At 43.9% G+C, this 20,940-nt stretch overlaps 1 protein-coding gene across 2 annotated transcripts in view; it reads left to right on the top strand.

The window, feature by feature from the left end:
• Nucleotides 1-10,759: 10,759 nt before the first annotated feature.
• The window catches only part of tmeff1a (transmembrane protein with EGF-like and two follistatin-like domains 1a), a 75,977-nt gene continuing 65,796 nt past the window's right edge, over nucleotides 10,760-20,940 (top strand). Inside the window, exon 1 of one of the 2 annotated variants that reach the window (XM_069170039.1) lies at nucleotides 10,760-11,637. In XM_069170039.1, the coding sequence (XP_069026140.1) occupies nucleotides 11,478-11,637 (160 nt within the window). In that variant the 5' untranslated portion in view covers nucleotides 10,760-11,477. Of the gene's footprint in view, nucleotides 11,638-16,834; nucleotides 20,434-20,940 lie in introns of those variants that run through there. The other variant, XM_069170040.1, reaches the window with a different exon arrangement.

Raw genomic sequence — 20,940 nt, 5'->3', positions numbered from 1 at the left:
TTTTGGGAAAACAACAACCCATACGACCATACAAGTAATGTGTCCTGACCTTTTAAATACGACCCACAGGAGCGTTTACAATTCGCTTAGTTAGCAAAAATAATAATAAGAAGAACAGGAAGTGACCATATTTGGACATGCTGGAGAGGAGCTAGCTGTGGGTCAGACTCAATCTGATTGGGAACCTGGGGACTCTACTGATTGGGACCCCCTCTCCTCCCCCTTCCCATCCTCCCACCGATAACGTAGACGTGACTGCACCACAGACCTGTCAATCAAACACCCCCACCCAAACATACCGCTTTTTGAGGCCTAATATCTAAATAATGACGGGATTATTTTCAGACGGACCGCCAGGACACTAATAAGAAGGAGTGACTTTAGAGAAAGACACCACAATGACTTGTGGGAAAACATTTATTGACTTTGTTTTTCATGAGAGAATTTGAATGGCAGTCTTTAGAGCCAGAGCCTTTCTTTTGGAGCCAACCTCTAGTGGCCCTCATTGGTATTGCAGTTTAAGGCACTTTGGCCTCAGTTTTCAGACCCCGGAAGCTACGTCCACTTTTATATGCAGTCTGTGGTGACAAACACAGTCTGGGTAAAAGAGCATAAAGTCTTTGAAATGATTATTGAGTTGAGGAAGCAGCAACTGAATTTGCAGCATCACGTTTAGTCTCTCATGCAGCTGCAGATCGTTGCACTTCATTTCAGCTCGAATGAAACATAACGTCAGATTTTCCTCAGTTTGCCGCAATCCATCAAGGGGCTGACAGTAATCAGTGTCATTAAAGCCTGAATGCTACAGAGAAGTTAGATTTTTCCCATCATCCCACCCCTTAATTATAGACGTCAGGAAGGAATCAAAAGGTAAAGTTATGAACAAGCCCACCCCCACTGAACCTCCTCTGTGACTCATCTTGAGTAAATTTTTGAAACAAGATTCACCGCCCATTGTGATCGGACAGATTTTTGTGCAAATGGAAATGTGGCTTCTTTTGAATGGATTCACGCTTTCAACTTTCAATTAGCACGGCAGCTCTGTGACAGATGGAGGGAAAAAAGTCATTTACTTTTTGAGCTCTGATGTGAGAAAAAAAAACGGAAGAGCGAGGCCGGGGGTGAGTCAATCCGACCTGAAGTTGAATTACATATATTAAAATCTCGAAGCGAGCTCAGTTCAGTCTGATGTTCTCACGGGGGAGGATGAGTGATGTCAGGTTTTTATCCGCAGGGTTTCACAGGAGGCCGTCTCAGTTTGCAGTCAGAATCAATCATTTATCATCTTTATTTTCCGGTCTTCTAGGAATTGTGTTTTTTTAATAAGTTCTCAAAACTAAATGAACATATAGGTGGTTTTGTCCCTAGGACGTGACGATGCTTCGGTAAAGGTTAGGCGAGGTGTACGCACAAAAACAACTCGGTTAGGTTTAGTTAAAGAACCGAGTTTCGGTTCAAATCAAGTATCGATCCATGGTGACGTCACCCACTGGTCTGTGAACAGCTGTTTTCTAAGCCCCATCTGGCATTTTGACCGTCGCCATATTGGTTTTCTCGACCGACGGATCGAGCTGCCCTGTTAAGATTGAACTCGTGTTGAAACCAAGTAACTGCAACCGTAAGAAGATGGCGGCAAAATCTACAATATTTCTCTGATAAATGTGGCAGAAGAAAAGTAGAAAAACGGAGAAAAATTTAGTACAGTAGGAGAACATCGAAACTAGACTGAAGAACAATTAAACCATCTCTTTTCCACTAAAGCCTTATGAATCACTTTCTAATGTCTTGTATTAAAAAAATGACACTCACAACTGCCACATAAAACCTGATTTACAATGTGTCATTCATTCATTTTTATGACCATTACATTTTATGAACATACTCGGTTTATTGTCTTTGTGTAGAGCTTTTGAGGCGATGACGGGGTCAGCTTATTAAAATGTTATGGCAGTCATTAATTATGTAAAATCAGGCCCCGCTGCACAGGAAGATGAAGCTACAGTTACTTTCCTCTGCCGTAGCTCAATAGTTGGAGGCCATGTCTGCAGACGGAGGTGTCCCATTACTGCAACACACTGCACGGGGAATCAAACTGTGAGGCGCTGCCACGAAGACATATTAAAGGAGCACTCTGTTCATATTCATTAAAGTTTTTCAGATTAGTTGTGTAATACACCAGTAATACAACCGAAACGAGCACAAAATAATGATAATGATAAACTACAATTGCTACGTTGTGGTTGTATGCAACAAATGCTAGAATATCTGTACAATCGGCAGAGTTTCCAGGTGGGACACCCAAGATTGTTTTGCCAATTCAGTGTCGGACCAAACGTGAAATATGGTCAGTTCCTTAGTTTATGGCATCGCGTTCACAAGAATGGGACGCACGTGAGTTCAGAGTGACCATCGGCCACCAAAATGTAATCAATTGATCCTTAAGTCCAAGTGAAAGTTTGTGCCAAATCTTAAGAAATTCCCTCGAGGCGTTGCCGAGATATCGCGTTTACGAGAACGGGATGGACGGATGGAATGAGTTTTCAGGTCACAGGGATTTTGACCTTTGACCCCCAAAATAAAAGCAAATGAATGTTTGTGCTAAATTTGAAGGGGAAAAAAAAGCACCAGATTCCATGGTGATTGTGCTGGAAATAGATATTTGCCAATAAACTGAAAATCTAATTTGGGGTTGTGAGGGCCATGGGTGTCAGTTTGTTATATATGGAGCTTCCTTATTGCAGTGTAACACGAGTACTGCCATACCATATGTGAATTCATTGAAAAGGAGACATTTGGTATGAATTTGATATTCCCTAAATCAACCAGTTCTCACTTTACAAATTGCTTTTTTTGCAGCCACAATTTTTTAAAAAAGAACATTTTTGATGTTTGTTTAATTAAATATGCTGAACTGTATTTTGGGGGTAAAATAGAGAAGATGTGTCTGAAAACATGCAAAGGTTTTCCTGAATATCTCCATTTTTGGTTTGAATTGAAGTACGACTGTACGGCCTAAGAAAAACGTGAAGGATCGTTCAAATTCTAAAACCACAGTACCTGGAGGACACATTTTTTCAAAGGACAAACCATGAACATTAAAGTCCACTCATTCTCCTCCTAAATGAATAACATCATGGTGTGACTTAGAAATGGACACAAGGACAAAAGACGCGACCCGCCTGTCCTCGGACTTTCAGCCGCACCGCCTGTTTTCCGTCAGAACTTCGGACTGAGATTAAATGGCTCGTTAAGGCTTTTCTCCGGCACTCGAAGGGCTGTGCGGTGATTAGCTAAGGGTTAAACTCTCTGCCCCTCCCATCTCCGATCTGCAGGATGGTTTGGATTATCCTTCTCCCCCCCGCCCCCTCCTCCCGTTATCAGCGGCGGAGGAGGGGGGGGGGGGGGGTCGGGCCCTCCTCCGGTAGGAGACCTGGAGCCACAGATGGTGGAGGAAATTAAGAGTCTGCACGCCACGATCAGGATCAGAGCTAAAAAAGACCCAAAAACAGACGGGGTCCCCTCAGGTGGAGGTTTTTCTAATCGTGAGGGCGGCGCTGCTCTTTGTAAACGTTTAAAATTCATTGCATTTCTCTCATCCACAGGTTAATGCGTCCCTATTATTTGAGACATTTTTTTAATTGCGGGACAAAATTTGTTCCCAGAGCGACGGATCTGGGCGCTTCCTGCTCTTATATTATCTCAAACGGAGACGTCTTTGCAGCGATGCCGCCGAGAGACAACAAGACTCCCAGTGTCCGCCAATCCACAACAAACGCAGTAAGCCAATTAGAGATAACTATCATGGAACTTAATCGAATTAGCATTGCTGATTTGCCATCCCTCTCTTTCCATTTAGGCCCTGCAATCCGCCGCCCCCCCCCCCACACACACACACCCACCCGTCCATCCCATCCCATCCGTCCCTCCCATTTACACTCCATTACAGCGGACAGAAAGGCAGGCAGTCAGGCAGGCAGCCTGACCAACAAAGAGTCTCTGTCTTCATTGTAGGGAGGAAACTGGCTTTTTCAGGAAAAAAACCAAAAGAGAGAAACTAAAAGTTTGTGAATGTGCAGAAAAAGGTTTGGAGTTGTAGAAATATTAGGGAGTGTTTTCGAATAGAAATTGTGAGGAAATGAAACCATTAATGAGGTCACACAAACAGAAAATTCTTTATATTTTTTATGTACATCCGAGTACATATTCAAAACATTCAAAAGTTCCCAAAATCTGTGGGTTTTCATTTCCACATATAACTTTAAGTTATTAAGTACAAAGTTTGACCTACTTTTTAAACTGAAGCTGAGGCCAAAACTTTGTGGGACAAATCTTGAACTTTCTAAGACTTTTTACTTTACAGTTAGAATTTACAATCAGAAACCTCTGAGGTTGTACTTTTCACAGGTTTATACCAACAAGCTTTTAACATTTTCTTTTTTGCCCTGGCCTACCGTAGAAAACATGGTGGTGCAACATGGCCGCTCTGTGGAAGAGGATCCGCTCCCTCTGGACATATAATTGGGTTGTCTCTGAGCTAACAAAAAAACACAATGACCCTTAGCTTCAGGTGATTCTGAACAAATGAAAATATAAATATGAATATAATTTTTCCCTTTCGGCCAACAGATCCCTAAAAATCCAACACTGAACCTTTTATCTTATTTTTTTTTTTTTTTTTTAATTTACATACCTCTATGCCGATCATCGAAGTTCGAGACTTTACGTTTCCGAGTTCTTCATCCCGTTCTCGTGAACAGAATATCTTAAGAACGCTTCGATGGAATTTCTTCAAATTTGGCACATACGTTCACTCGGTCCCCAAAAAGGAAACGATTAGATTTCAGTGGTCAAAGGTCAACGTCACCTCACGTCCACCCCATTCCTGTGAACGTGATGCCGTCACTCGGGAACAGAAGTGGAGACTGTGACCGTATTTCGCAGTTGGTCAGATACTGAGCTGGTGGCTCTAATCTTGGTTGACCACCTTGAAACTGTGCTCATTGGATCTTCTGTCAACCTGCTGTTGGGTTGATGTTTTTTTTTTAAAAGACTGAATTTTTGTTAGTTTCAAGAGGTCTTTCATCAGGTCTTTTTTACTAAATATTTTGGCAGATGTTTGTGGGGATTTCTCCTTCAAATATTTTAACAGGAAGCAGCTCGTGTGAAATTTAATGTGGAGCTTGTACTTTGTGTCACCTTTTCAAATTCAAATTTTAATCATCTTAAACTCCTGACAATTAATCTTGCTTGACGATCCAAAGTCTGAAATCTCAGACTTTAATTTGAGGTTAGATTGGTTTTTCGAAGGTGCCAGATTTTTATGCCGGTTTCATTTAAACAAATTAAAGTGAAGAAATTTCACTCGGTAACGGAATATTAATGAGCATTTTGCAATTAACTTTGCCAACAAGGTAAAACCGAAGTAATAGTAAAGCATAATTTTTTAGTTGTTCAGTTATCATGACACCAGAAACATGAGAATAATTAATTATTTATTTAGTTTAACATCTTTTCTGGATACTACTTTCCAGAAAAAATAAGAAATCTCTTCCAATTAAAAAAATTCCCTTTACTCCCTTTTCATTCATTTTATATTGGAAATTCATAAAAAGTCAGTATTTACTCGAACACATTGTCTCTGTTTTCCCTCCTGTTGGCATCCGACTACATAGATCTTTTTTACGACACAGTGACAGACCTGAAAAATAAACCGAATATGAAACGGGCCGCGTCAGCACCAGGTAGGCTGTAATTCTCTGCTGGAATGGAGACATATGGCAAAGGGGAATAATCTGACGACCACCGACCTTCAATTTAAACCCCCGAACAAAGCTGTTGGAGCTTAGTGGGAAGTTAAGACAAAAACCTTTCTGCGAGAATGTGCCACAAAAAAACAGCACTTCCATTAGTTTTATCAACCCGGAGTCACTAAAAGGTAGAGCAAAAAGTCTTTCAAGGATTTGTTTTCACAAAGTCTTAAAACTGGATTTAATAGTAAGAAAATGTTTCCATTTAAATCAAAAATTAGATGTCTGAATAACCAACGACAGAAAAGAAACCAGGAAGCAGCTATCCTACAGCCTCGTGAAGGTTTTTATTTTTCCTTTAAAGGTATTTATGGAGCTCTGGTGAAGCTGTCCTGTCGTAAAAGCAGCTTTATCCTCCACCGGAGCAGTAACTCATCTTTACCACATGCTGCTGCGTCTAAACGAAGATTTTATGTTTACGTGTAAAAGAGTCAGAGCTTGAACGGGCAGTTAGGCTTTTGCTCTGTTGAAATATGTGGGTCCCGTCATCCTATTTGTTGGGTTGCTGAAAGGAAAAGCAGAAATTTTAAGACGTCAGGATGAAGGTACTAACTGATGTCTCCCAGTCTGGGTCAGCCGGACCAGGTTACAGATGTGCTAACGGATGTGGTGTGACGTACAAAGACGTAAACTTAATTTCCTAAATATGATTAAAACCAGGTTAAACCTTATTCCCAGCTGAGTCTTGTCTATTTAAACACATTTAGTGCTATTATTGTTGTTCTATATGCTGCCTGACACTGTGGCGCTCCGTTTAGTTTCAGGTCCGGTTTACTTTCACTGCTTGTTGCATGCCGGTATCACGGCAAAGCGTGAAAAATGCAAAATGTGAGATAGTCACGCTTTGGGATGTGTAGGCGTGAAAGTTACACGTTTTCCTGTAAGTGGATGGAAATAAAAAAAACTACTGCATGCTTAGAGCCATGTGATTTACAGGAAAATGACACTTTTGGCAAAAACACATGGTTGGAGTTCGTCCCAACAAAACATGGATGGAGTTGGGGAAAAAACAAAACATGGTTGGGGTTAGGGAAAACAAAACATGGTTGGGATTAGGGAAAACAAAACATGGTTGGAGTTTAGGAAACAAAAAACAACTCCAAAAACGTCTATTTCACGGTTTGCCTCGATACTGGGTCGGCTGTGAAATTGCAAGAAAAAAAAGAAGAAAAAATCTGGTCTCTCTTTTCTCTGAGGTTGAGAGGTGGTTTTCTCTGGAGACTAAGAGTTCACTTCTCTTCACCGCTCTGCACTCACCTGCCAGGCAGCTGAGCTTCGGCGCCTTCCTCAGGAGAATTATGAGTCATTACTACGACTCTGTGTGGATTTTTAAAGGTCCAGTATTTCCCGTGTTTTGTCCTTCAGCTCATCTCTGGAGCTCTACCAAGAACAGGCTGTTTTTTTTTTATCTGTGTCTTTATGGTGCGTCGATATCAACGACCCTCTCCTCTGATTGGCTGACTCTTTTCTAAGGGGCGCACATACAGGCCAACCACAGTATGTTTTCTTTTCCGCATAAAACGTTGGACGAGTGGGGCCCCGGGAGGGTTGGACATATGACATCGGCGTGAGTTTGTGACATCACAAACTTACAGATGTCCAAACAGCACCAGTTGCTAAATACAAGCTGAGTTTTGACACTTTCACGGTATTCAAAGCGAATTCAGATATATAAATCTGAACTTACACGATATGGAACCTGTAAAACTTGCAGCCTTTTTTTGTCCAACAGTCCGCCTCCTCCGAGCTCCGTGTCAAGTCTGACGAGAAATAAATCAGGCGAAGACTTCTTTATCTCGGGCTCCGGTCTCTCCTTCCACACCTTCTGGAAGGTCCTTAACCTCGGCCGAGAAGCTAATCAGCGGAGTTGTGAGTGATTTAGAACAGGCTCGCTCCACACTGCCGTCTGGCAGGCGGTGATAGCGCCCGGGAGGGCTGTTAGAGCCGCTGGCGTGGAACCAACCGTGTCCAACAGTACCGCAGAGGACTCGCTGCCGCTGCCGCTGCTTCCACCCTGTCAAGAAAAAAAAAAAAAAAACTCGGGGTGTGATGGAGAGACGGCAAACTAACAGCAGCTGGATGAAAGGCGGCGTGCCAAATGAGTCTACTAGTCCGCCTTGGTGGAGTGCCAGCGGCGGCCCTCCCCCCCCAAAAAAAAATGGAGCTGTGAGCCAATGAGAGCTGTGTAAATATTAATCCAGTCAACATTGGAGGGTTTAATGAGTCGTGTTGGGTCCTGTTTACACAACTGGCTGAGGTATCGTCCTTCGTGATGACACAGCGCTGATGTAAATCCTCCGTCTGACTGACACAGAAACGTTTCATTTGGAAAAAAATGTTCCTCCGAGAGATTTCGTAAACCACCGATTAAGAAGAAAATCTTGGAGTCAAACGTTCTTCAAATACTCCGAGCAGGCGAGCTGTGCAGAAAGTCCCCCCGATTTAGTTTCTTATGTGAAGTGACTTTAAAGTTTAGCTCAGGGTGAACTTCTGCTTATGAAGCATCACAAGAAGAGAAAAGATCCGGGGTTTTTTTTGCTTTCAAAATGTCAAGGGCTGTTTGCTTCGTTGACATTTAAATCGGGCATCAGACGATTCCCAAGTGATTTGTAACAGTCACAGACATGGCTACTGTCTAGCCCCGAAATATTTTAATATTTAAACATTCAAAAACATTCCCAAATTCACAAATTTGAGGACAATCTGAACAACCTCAAGCTCTTTGGATCAGAAAAAGGAACTGGACAGAGACGTACCCATTTCTTTAGCAAAACGGCGGTATCTGAAGTTTGTTCAATTAATTTTCCATAATTTTGGATTTAGTTTTATTTAAAGCAAACATATTCCTTTTTTTTTTTTTCTCCGGGTGAATTATTTTAAGGTCATCAGGTCAAAGTGAAATCTGAAAAAAACTCCAGCAAAAACAGACATTCTTGCTTCCGCTTCATGAAAACGGTACATTACAGACTAAATAACGACGAATCGATGATGTTAATGAAACTTTTCTTGAAAATTCTCACCTGCAGCTCGGCCAAATCCGATTGCGGTACGCAGACCTCCGGGGTGAAAAAGGGTCAGTAAAAGTAGTAATACTACACTGTTAAAAAAATACGCCACTACAAGTAAAAGTGTCTTCACAGGAAGAAGGTTGTGGGTTCGAATCTCACCTTTGAAGTTTGCACATTCTCTTTGTGCTTGTAAGTGTTTTTTGAATGGTTGTCTGTCTTTCTGTGTTAAAGGATTGTGACCAACCGGTGACCCGGTGTAAACCCGCCCAAAGTCAGAGGGGGATACACACCAAAACCACTGTGACCCTGTTCAGGACGAAGCAGGTGTAGGTGGAGATGATACTTGTCTGTTATTATTGTCATCATGAATCAATCTGCTGATTATTTTCCTCGATGAATAGATTGAATGTTTTGATTTGTATATGATGAGAAAAGTCCAACTCATTAAAAAAAAAAATGCTTGTTTCGTTGAACTAAAAGTCCAAACCTCACAGTTGTCAACAATAAACTGATGTTAATTAAGATAATTAAAAGGAAAAAAAACAGGAATTTGTTGCAGTTGAGAAGCTGACATCTGAAATGTGGGAATTTTAAATGAGCATCAATAATAGTTGCTACTCGTCTTGGGACGTTTTATTAATCTACATCAAAACATGTTTTATAAGCACATCAGTTGATTTGAGTGTAAAAATATGTCTCACTGAAAAGCAAAATACTCAAGAAAAGTACATGTGCATTAGATTACTTTACAAAGTCGAGTAGATATATAGTGTCACACATCATTTTTAATAGACTTGCTGGTCCACTACAGCAAAATGTGAGATAGCCACGCTTTGGCATCTCTAGGCGTGACAGTTTCACGTTTTCCTGTTGTGGAGGAAAATGAAACCTTCTGCGTGCATACAGCCGTGTGATTTACAGGAAAATTAAACGTTTAGGAAAAACACATGGTCAAGGTTTGTGAAAATTTTTCTTTTTGATTTTATACACTTTATTAATCCCTGACGGGAAATGTCTTCACTACAGCAGGGGGGCTCTCAGGGGGGAGCTGCTGCAGCAGGCTGCCACTAGCGCGGCGCCAGGTAACCTGATGTGCATGTTTTTGGATGATGGGAGGAAGCCGGAGAACCCGGAGAGAACCCACGCAAGCACAGGGAGAACATGCAAACTCCCCACAGAAAGGCCCAGGACCGGATTTGAACCCAGAACCTTTTTTGCTGTGAGGTGACAGTGCTAACCACTGCACCACCGTGCCGCCCCTATAAATATATATATTTATAGTTGGGGTTATGACAAAAAAAAAAGAAGCAAAGTTGGGGTCAGGAAACAAAAACCCAACTCCAGAACAATGTTGTCACCTCCTGGATTTGAACCTCTGCCTCCCACAGGGCAGTCTCTGATTCATGCCACCACACACGGTCACTTGGTCCTTTGTTATTTTACTTTTACCAGTGTGGGTTTCACACTTACAAAACGTGAAACTGTCACACCTCGAGAGGCCAAAGTGTGTCTATCTCACGTTTTGCTGGGATGCTGGGTTGCCTATTTGGCATAAAAGATGTCTACGGTCGCCGGGCTCTGAACTTGGTTTCTCTCGTGCGATCAGACAGGATGAATCTGAATCCGAAAGGAAATCATTTCTCATAAATGTATCAAAACTTGGGAGACAGAATTTGGGTTTCTATCACCGACTGCTTTGACAACATTTCCCCTGCAGTGTCCCGATCTGTTTTTGCGGCACATCACGTCCCCCCTCGCCCCCTCCCGCATTCAACACCACTTCATTTACCGCGGCCTTGCTCCGCTTTGTAGGTTGCATTTGCGCTGAAGGTGTGCGTGCGGGCGTGCGTGCGGGTGCGCGCGCGTGCGCGCGCGTTAGGGGCGTGGAGGTGGAGGGGAGTGTTGCATCCTCTCACGTGACCAAGCCTGTCTGTCCTCTCCTCTGCTCCTCGGTCCCGGATCTCTTTGTTGTGGTTGCAGCTGCTGCTCGCTTTTACGCACCGCGTCTCCTCTGAGCCGCTTCGCTGCCGCGCGGATAAACCAACGCCGGAACGTCCCCGGTAATCTCTCTCTCTCTCTCTCTCTCTCTCTCTCTCTCTCTCTCTCTCTGACTGGGACTCGGGACGTGGAGGATCGCTGCGTGTGCAAACGTCCGACAGATACGAGCCGTAGTAGATCAATCTTGCCCCTGAAAAACCACGCGGGGCTTTTTTTTTTTCTCCCCAGTGCGGTAAGGAGGACGGATGGCGAGGATGCTGCTGCCGCTGCCTCGCCTGCTTCCACCCTGGACAAACCGGACCGCCTCCGAGGCTTCCTGAACGCGGAATCCGGCGTGCATTCCTCCATCTTCACACCACAGACTTCTCCTGCCCTTCTATCCCAGCAGCCCCCTCTCTTTCTCTCTTTCTCTCTTTCTCTCTCTCTCTCTCTCCCTCTTTCAGCGGGACACAGCGTGAGGCAGCCGGGTGTTGATTGTATTTTTTTCTTTTCATTCTGTTGCATCTTCGCGCCTCGCTTCACTCCGGATTACGCCAAAAGTGTTTTTTGCACCTCGAACGGAGATCAGAAGTGATTTTGAGTGCGCGCCGGTTTGTCTTAGAGGGATCGGGGTTTTTTTTTTTTTTTTTTTTTTTTTGTCATCATAATCACCATCATCATCACCATGCTGTCAGGCCCTGGGAGGTGTCGCGGGCGTCCCGGTGGGATCGTCCGGTGCCTGGTGTCCGCCTGCGCGCTGCTGCTGCTGTACCACTCGCCGGAGGCTCGGGCGTCTTACAGCCCGCAGAGCGGCGAGTGCAAAGGCAAAGGGAAGGACTGCACAGGTAGGACATGCTGCGTGTGTGGCTGCGCGTGCTGCGTTTGGCTTGTGGGTGTGCAGAATCACTTTGATGAGAGGGGGAGGGAGAACAACAACAAAAAAATCACCTTGGTGAAATCAGTGCTGTGACTCTTAATGGTTCCCTTCTGATTGCTCCTTTGATATCCTGCGGGGACTTTTATGAGCGCCTCCGCTGCGCCCCGGCGTTGAGTTTATAGTGACCTTTTTGCATCTCATGAAGTATCACAGGAGTCTAATTATAGTGGCTTTAGTCTGCTATCAAGTGTCTGTGCCCTTATTGGCCCGTTTGCGTGCCATCAGCTGACTCCAAAGATCAAGAATCGTTATTATTTCTGCGTGTTGGAGGCGGAAGTCAGTATTCGGTGGTTCTAACGCGTGCTGGGTCTCGATTGGGTGTCTTTAATCTGCCGTGGTGTTGATGCATATACTCCTGCAGGAACTTTGACATCATAGGTTCTTATGACATTTCAGCTGCACCGTGTTGCAGTATTCATCCCTGGGTTCATACCGTGGAGGTGTCTGGTGGCTGCACGATTCCCTCTGTCGTGACTTTCAATCAAGGATTCATCTTTTTTTGTTGTTGTTGTTGTTGAAGTTCCTTATTCAGTAAAAAGTTTGGACTCAAAGAAACATTTCAATTACAGAGTTTACAGAACCAGAATAATGCATGAAAGTTGCAACAATAACAAAGTAAATACTGATCAAATAAAGTGCCACATTGGTGGTTATTTTTTTATTTCTATTTTTTTTTAATCTATTAATCTATTTGTTTTCGGTCTGAAATGGGATGAATGTATTCTGCAATCATCAGCTGCGCTGTAATTTCCTCACACGGTTCCACAAAGTCAAATCGAGAAACAACAAAAAAACCAGGACAAACAACAACAAAGGCTTCGTGCATGATCCGAGCGTCCTCCGTTGCGACTGTGATTTTCCGGTGCTGTCAGCTCGAGAGAATTGGTTTGGTTTTTTATTTGTCTAATTTTAAATCCTGCTTTGTTGCAAGTTTTCCTTCAGACAACAAACAGAATTTCCTTCTTTCTTTTCTTTCTTTTTTTTTTTTTTTACAGCACGTTTAGCTACGAGCGTCGTTTATATGTTCAAATGCAGCAACAGATGTGGTAAATATGGTCAAATGTAAGAAAACCCAGAGAAGTTACTTCAGCTGGAAGAACATGTCTGATTATTTTTGACTTTAAAGACCGAACAGTGACTCAGCAGCAGCCCGACATGTTTCTGATTGAAGAGTTGTTTTTCTAAAGACCTCATTCGAAGCCACAGTTCTGAGGTCAGTCAGTAACTGATGACCGCGTTTAGCAATCGCTTGTTATCGTGGTTCGACCTTCTCTAACGTGAAAGTGTGATTTATTTTTGTGTGTTTTTCGAGCGCTTAGTCGAGCATCTGTTTTGTTTCTTTTTTTTCGTCAGATGAAATCAAAGACGTCACTTTGGGCTTCCAGAAGAGGAGATGTTTCTACACTCCTGACTGTAAACGTCCATTTTATAGCAGCACTGTGATTGCGAAGCGGAACGAGAGGCAACAAAAAAAACAAAAACAAGTAAACAACAAAACCTCTGCACGAAAAAAATGGAGTTTTAAATCTTCAGATATTTCAAATATGGACGCTATGACGGGAAAAATAATAAAAGTAGTCGCTCCACCCATTTTTTTGTAAAATCTCTCCATAAAATTAATGAAATCAACTGTTTTATTGCTTGAATAAAAGTGAAAGTAAAATTTGTTTATCTAAAACAGATTTTTATGGTAAAAATAGTCAAAATTTTCATCTTTTTTTTTTTTATGTTTGTCTTCTCTTTGAGTAAGTAAGTATAAAAAAATATCGGTACTTGCCCTTTAAAACTCTGCCACGCGTACCTTTTGAATTATTAAGAAAAAAATAAAGTGGACTTCATGATTCCACATTGCAGCGAGCGAGTTTTATCCCGAGCTGCCATTGGCCCATCGCTTCCTCTTAATGTAATGCGCTCTGACAAGGGATTGTGGTCGAAGGCTATTTGTAATCATGTTTTCATCCCGCTGCATCAATATCTAATCATCATAAATACATCATGCAGATATACCGATCTTCCTCTTTTTTTTTTTTTTTTTTTGAGGGGGGGGGGGGATTAAATATTTAGTGGAAAAGAACAGCAGCCATGTAAATGAGTGTTAGCTGTCACTCCTGGAGCGTCTGGAATAACCCGCCTCGCTCGTGTTTTATTAACGTCCCGCTGAATTGCCTCTGCTTTTTGCGCCGCTCTCGGCGGGTTTTTTTTCTTCGCGGACGAGACGGTACCTTCCTCGCGGGGGGGGGGGGGGGGGCAAACGAAAACGTTTCCAAGTCACTAAACAAACAAATTTTTTTTTTTTTTTTGGTTTTTTTAACCTACTAGAAGTCCAATTCCCGCTTTCTCTTAACGCCGCTCTGTCGGCATAGCGACGACCTCGCCGCCGCCGCCGCGCCGGGTCTCGACGCCAGATGATAACTGACTTGCTTTTCAAAGCTGTTGTTTTGTGTGAGAAAATAGAAGAAAAAGGGAAGCGGAACATAATGGCTTTTTTTTGTGTGTGTGGTAGTTTCGGGTCAAGCAGCTGGCTTGCTGTGTGAAGGTTGGAAAATACAAGCCCTGGAGAAACATCAAGCATTTATAAAGAACCACTATTCACCCGTATTATGATTGAGCCGTAAAACATGGAGGTGGAGGTGGAGGGTGGGGGGGGGGACGGAGCATTTCTGGGATGGAGGGGGTGGGGGGGTGGGGGGGTATGGACACTTCTCAGTAACTTCAAGCTGCAGAGATTCAGACTTTGGCCACCGACTGCAGCGGACAGAGTCGGGCGTGGAAGCAGAAACCAACATGGAGGCCGAGGACGGCTTTTCATAATTGTAATTAAATCCTGTTAAAAAGAAAAAGTTTTAGCCTCGAGGCCTTTACAGATCGGGGGCGTTACGTATATGAAAAAAATACTCGAACATTTTGCATCAAAGCTCTTCACACTCGGCAGCGATGCAGATTTGCTTGAATGATTTCCCCGTCAGCTGATTCTCCATCAGGGTGGCGGGAAAGCGCAAAGTCAGCACGACCTTTTTGAGACGCAACAGACCAGCGAGCTCCAGCCGGTCCGGGTTAAATATCAATTTGTTATTTTTCACGTAAGAGGAGCTTACGGTCTGGGGTGGAGCTCAGCTATGTGAACAAGTGTTACAAGTTTCACGTTAACGCGAAATACGCGAAGCTCAAAGAAACTGGAATTATCCTTTCGCGTGACGAGCTTTTCTGAATCCTCGATCGTTGCAGCAAAACGCCGTCAGAACCGAAGAGATCCACGAGCGAGACTTTTGAAATGTCCCCCACGTGTTCGTCCGACTCCGCCCTCCACATGTTTTTAACCGAGTAATTTTGCGGCGCGTGGGAGTTTTTTTTCTTTTTCATGTGGGACGCTCGTTCTTCCGGAGGCACATGTGTTCAGCAGGTTTCCAAAAGGCCGGGACGTTCCCGCCGCCCGTTGTTGATCTGTGAGCTCGGATGAAGCTTCCTGTTCTGCAGCGACTTCATCCAGGAGTTGTGGTTTTTTTTGTGTGTGGTTATTTTTAGGCGTCGATATCGCCGCCGGACGAACCGGCCGAACGACGAGGTTTTGGAGCCTCGGGACGCAACCGGCGGGTCCCAGAAAAAAAACAAAAAAACGCGTAACTCCGGCGGCGACGAAGCGGCGAAACTCGGCACCTCCGGCCGCCGCCTCCTCCTCCTCCTCCTCGACGCGCATCGCCGTTACCGCGCCGCGTTCACGCGCAATCTCGTCGATTTGGGACGGAAAGATTTACGCGCCATCTTAAATTGCCGTCCAATTACAGGTGGAGTTTTTGAAAAAAAAACAAAAAAAACACCGGGTCAGCAGAAACGTGTTCATCGGACAGAAGAACAAAACCAGATAAGAAAAGCAGCTAATTTCAGTCGATTTTCCAGCTCCGCCGCTCCGCTCTGCAATAAATCTACAGAGCTTGGCCGAGCGCCCGGGACAGCGAGCAGGTACAGCGTGTAGCTATACCAAAGTGAAAGAAGTCATAAACCAAACCATGTTGTTATATATATATATATATGGTTTTTTTTACGCGCCGTAAGGTCACCTGAAATCATGTCGGCGGTGGAAATGTAAACCGGCTCCTGGAGGAGGAAGGAAGTAGGAAAAAGTTGACAGCGGAGATAGTTTGTAATTAATAGCGGCTGTTTCCCCCAAAACGACGGGAAACAAGAAGAAGAAGAAGAAGAAGCTTTTATTTTGTTAAGTCGGAAGCACTTTGAGCTTCTCGCCTCGGCTGCGGTCGGGTGTTGTAATCCGGGGACGGCGGTTGGCTCGCCCCTCGCCAAGATAAACGAAATCTCGCTGTATAATTTGGCCCCTCGGAGTCTTTTAAACACTCGCCTCCCGGGAGATCCTTTCAAAGACTTCCGCCTCGCCTGACGGAGCGCGCTCGGTCGGCTCATGCGTGTTTGTTTTTTTTTTTTTTGCCAGGAAACAGGACAAATATATTTGGCGGAGGAGGTGGCGGTGGCGGTGGTGGGGAGGGGGGCAGAGAGGAGGGGGGGAGGGTGTAACAGGCGTGATTAAAATTTCAGCAGCCGCTCCGACACCGAGCAGAGCCTGCAGATGAATATTGATGCTCTGTCGATGCCGTTTATGGTTTACACCGCGGCCGTTTAGCCGGAGCTCTCGACCGCGGCGGGCCGGCGACGAGGGCGACGTCCCCTCGGGACAAAAACAGCTCGGCACGGATTACTTTGCATCCCCCCTGAAGGTTCAGGGGGGATGCAAAGTAATCCGTGCCGAGCTGTTTTTCACGACAAAAAAAACGAGACTGAAATTACACGAACGGGTGGAAAAGTGTCGAGACGTGGAAATGCCAAAGCGACTCGTGAACGTCGCTGCATATGAATGAGCCTCCGCTGCTCCGCGGTTCTTTTGTGGCTGAATCATGGCAACGAAACACCTTTTTTTTTTTTTTTTCTGACGCAGAAATCCAGCCGCTCGTCTGCGAGGTTAGAAAAGCAGATATCGTTCGACGGCGGCGGCGTCACGAACAAAAACGAAAGCAAAATGCGGCGACGCGTTTGTGCTGCTGCGAGTTCATCCGACGGGACGGCGCCCGGAATCTCACCAAAAAAATAACGCCGGAGCTGAAGGTGGAGGAACGGGAAAGGGGGATTTCACCCCGCCCGTCGGACGGCGTTCGTCACAAGCGGACGAAGAGCAAACCCGAGCCGTCGCCACGGAAGGAAGTGTGTGTGTGTGTGTGTGTGTGTGTGTGTGTGTGTGTGTGTGTGTGTATAAAACAAGTGGCGAACCAGCGGTGACGTCACCCCGTTGGTTTTTTGAGCCGCCATTTTAAAAGCCTCCAGTCTAGTTTTTTTTTTTGGTGTCGCCGTGTTGTTTCGTTCGGAGCCAGAAGCGACCATATTTGGACGAGCTGAGCAGCAGCGAGGGGTGGAGCTGACAGAACCTGAGGACATTAAGCCCCGCCCACCTATGCGGGTAAACCCCAGTATCGACTTAATGACGGAATTATTTCCCTAACGAACGGCGGTATTCGCTCGGCTACGCTGAAGAGTGGACCAATCAGCGACCAGCGTTGGCGCCATTTGTCCCGCCCCCTCTTTCACTTGTTATTGGATGGCTGGGCAAAAAGTGCAGCGTCGTCGTCCCCCCCCCTCAAGCGTCGTCTCACGGTTGGTGTTTGAAGAAAAAAAAAAAGAACGGCACTACCATTAAAAATAATTTGTGCTGATGGAGAAGCTGTCTGGTGCACCGACGGCGGCTCCCTCGTGTTTCGGCGCAAGCTGATTGGTTCAAATTAACCCGAGGTCGACGCCCGCAAGAACTTAATGAAAATCCAAATTGCACTCGGTGTACGCGCGGATATTATTAAAAACAATTTGTTTACTGCTCTCTGACGTTATCTTGGATTTCGACAACCAATTATGATAATGAAATGATTTAGCCTTTCTGCGGTTGAGGGGAAAAGGACTGAGTACATTAAACAGTTCATGTCGTAATAATAACATTAAAATGAAACCAAATGCAGCGAGAAAATGACACGTGGTGTTTCACGTGAAAACAGATCAAACATTTCAAATATACAGAAATGAGAAAAAGATGAAGTGGGATCGAACGCGAATAAATGTGATTCCAGCTCCACCATCTGCGACACCCAATTTCTCCAAACTGTTCGTTTGCAGTTTAAGTTCCACACACCGCCCCTCCAGGGTCTAGTTTGTTCTTACAGATCTTTTTCTGCGGAGCGTACGTGTTTCGGCTGTTTAACAAGCGTTTTATTTCTGGTAATGAAGCAGAAACAAACGGATGACAAACGACAAGATGTTCCTTCTGCTTTCCGTCTCGTCGTGGAAAGAAAAAAAATAAAATAAAATAAAAAACACTCCAAAATATCAATTTATTCGCAGCGCAGCAGACAGCAGCAGAAGCAACAACATTAATCATGTTTTTTTTTTTTCTTGTTTTTTTTTTTTTTTTTGGCACAGACACAATACCACCTCCAGGATTTTACATATCTGCCAGTTTTAAACATTTCCATGCCGATCCCGCTGATTGATGACACGTCTGTTGTTTCATAAACACGGGGACAGGCGGCCGTGGGAGTTGCAGAGATTATTAGACCCGAGATTTGTTGCTTCGCTGTCGCCGCACGTCATATAAAAAAAAAAAACAAAAACGTTTTTCCGCGACTGAATCGTTTGTTGGTATCGGTCTTCATCATCTCGCCGTGCGATCGCACACCCGCGCGGATCTCCCGACGCTGTTGGTTCCAAGTTTTGTCTGAAGGACTCGTTTCTGCGGCTTGTTTTGAATATTTCAGCCGGTTTCATTGGATGCCAACGTTTAGATGTTAGTCCGATCATAATTTCGGAGCCCTAAAAAAAAAAACAACGATTTCTTTTCAAATGAATAAAAAAACAAAAAAAAAAACAAACAGTTGATGAAGAAAAATTAAATTATTCTTGAAACAAAAAAAGAATGAGGCAGTTTGCTGCAGCCAAATGAAAACAATAGTAAACATTTTGTTTTTTTAAAAATATGTCAAACAAGTCAAATTTTCTCTTAACATCTAGGTTTGTTTTATTTGAGAAAATAATTACACAGAAATCCTCGCTAGGACATTTTTGCAGTTTTTGAGCATTTTCTGAACATTTTCTGTGTTCGACTCCTAATTTTAGAATCCAAGGTTGTCATGACAGCAACAGTCGGAGAGCTGACAGGTTGAATTCAGGTTTTTTTTGTATTTTGCTCAGAGCTAAAGCCTGATTTTGAAACATGAATAAGAACTGACATCTCACTTAAACCTGCATAATTAACAACTGAGAACACAAAGCGACATATTGTCGAGGGTTCCTGAAATTTATATTCTTGCCATTTATTCACAAGACTTTGACATTTACTTCTCGAAAAGGCTTGAACAAAAAGCTTATGTGTTTGTGGGGAACTGAAGTTGCTGCAGAGAAAATGAGTCGCTACGATGAAGGTTTCTTTCTTCAAATTATCACCAAAACGCAAACGTGTTCGTATAATTTTAAGGTTTTTTTCTTTATTTTTGTAAAATAAAAATGACATTGCAAGGCAAAACACAACATGTAAACTACGAATTAACACATCTGGAATTACAAACAAAAAGTTGTCATTGATCAATCAGTCGGCAATTCAATTGATAAACGCAAAACCATTGGGGTAGTTTTTCCAAGTCCAAATTCCTCGTGAAGTTTTGCTACTTTTTTTATTTATTTAACATCTTTCGGTTTTCGGACCGTCGGTCGGACAAAACGAGACATTTTCGAGACGTCGCTGCGGATCCTCGGAGGGCGTGATGTGCACTCTGGGACATTTTCTTAGATGAAACTTGAATTGATAAGTGAAGAAGGAAGCCTGCAGTTTGAATCAATAAAAAGTTTGTGGTTTGTTGTGCTTGTGGGCGGAGGAACAGCGAAGGACATCGTCTCCCCTCCGTCCTCCGTCCCCCGTCACCGGAGGCTCCGAGCTGTCAGGACCGAGCTTTGTTGTTTCCTCTGATCAAGAACTATAAGAGCTTGACACTACAAATGCATTTTGAAGCCTCTCGAGATCTGCCGTTTTTTCTTCTTTTCTTTTTTCAGAGGATCTGGAGGAAAAAGTGTCACGTTTAGTTTCACACTTTCAAGGTCTTTTCGTAACGGAGTCCGCCGGGGAACCGTGGAGCAATTTAACAGACCTCATCTTGTAAATCTGCCGTCAGTTCACATACTTGGGTCATTATCTGTAATTGAGTCAGTTGTTTCACTTCAAGGCGGTTTTTCGCTGGTTTACGATGACCTCACAGACAACCTGTGGTGGAAAAACCAGAAGAGGTGGAGGCTGTTGGAGTTAATGAACCCGTCGTGGAGAACGCCGGGGTAAAATCTAAAGTTGTGTTTTGGTCCGGCATCAACGCGACTGCTGCTGGTGGTTTTGCTGTGTTTGTTTTTGCCCCGCACGGTGATGACGGTTGTTCGGACGTCTCAACAACCACTCCGTGAGTTGCCATTCGATTTTCTGCCGACATTTCATTTTCCCAGAGGATTAATCCGTGTGGACTTCTGGTAGTCCCGTGACTTTTAATGTTGTGGCAGCAGCTAAAACGTTTCCAAACACGTGAAAAAAATCTGATAAATTGGCACCAAGTTTTTTTATGGACTTCCATGATTCCCGCGAAGATGAATCCGGTCGACTTTGGTGGTCCAATCTTTCCTCAAGGTAGGTAGGTAGGTAGGTATATACTTTATTAATCCCCGAGGGGAAATTCAAGAGGTCAGCAATTGGGATTTGAGTAGAAGACATCTATTTTACACAACTGTTGGATGGATTCTTGTTACATTTTCTACACACTTTCATTTCCCCCCCTGATAATGACTTGTAATAACTTTGGTTTTCCTTCGATCGAGCCGCCCTTATATTAACACATCTGGCTACCCTCCATAGGGGATCGTTCTTTATGTACACCTCGGGTTAATTTTCAAACTATTGGAGCTGCCTTCAACCAAATTTACACCTACCTTTACGGTATATTTTACGAAATGCTACCTCGTAGCTACATGTAGAAAAACAAAAAAGCTGTGCTGAAAAACTTACAGAAGTTCTGTCAAAAGGAAGCAAATCCAAGCCGATATCACGGCAAAACGTGACATGGCCACGCTTTTCCCCGTCTGGGCGTGAAAGTTACACGCTTTCCTGTAGCGGACGAAAATGAAACCTGCTGCATGC

Source organism: Embiotoca jacksoni, unplaced genomic scaffold (assembly GCF_022577435.1).
Source record: "Embiotoca jacksoni isolate LCO1_2020_lvr unplaced genomic scaffold, fEmbJac1.0.p SCAF_48, whole genome shotgun sequence".
NCBI lineage: Eukaryota > Metazoa > Chordata > Actinopteri > Embiotocidae > Embiotoca > Embiotoca jacksoni.
The sequence above is the reverse complement of the archived record's forward strand: the minus strand, read 5'-3'. Positions and strand labels throughout refer to the sequence as shown.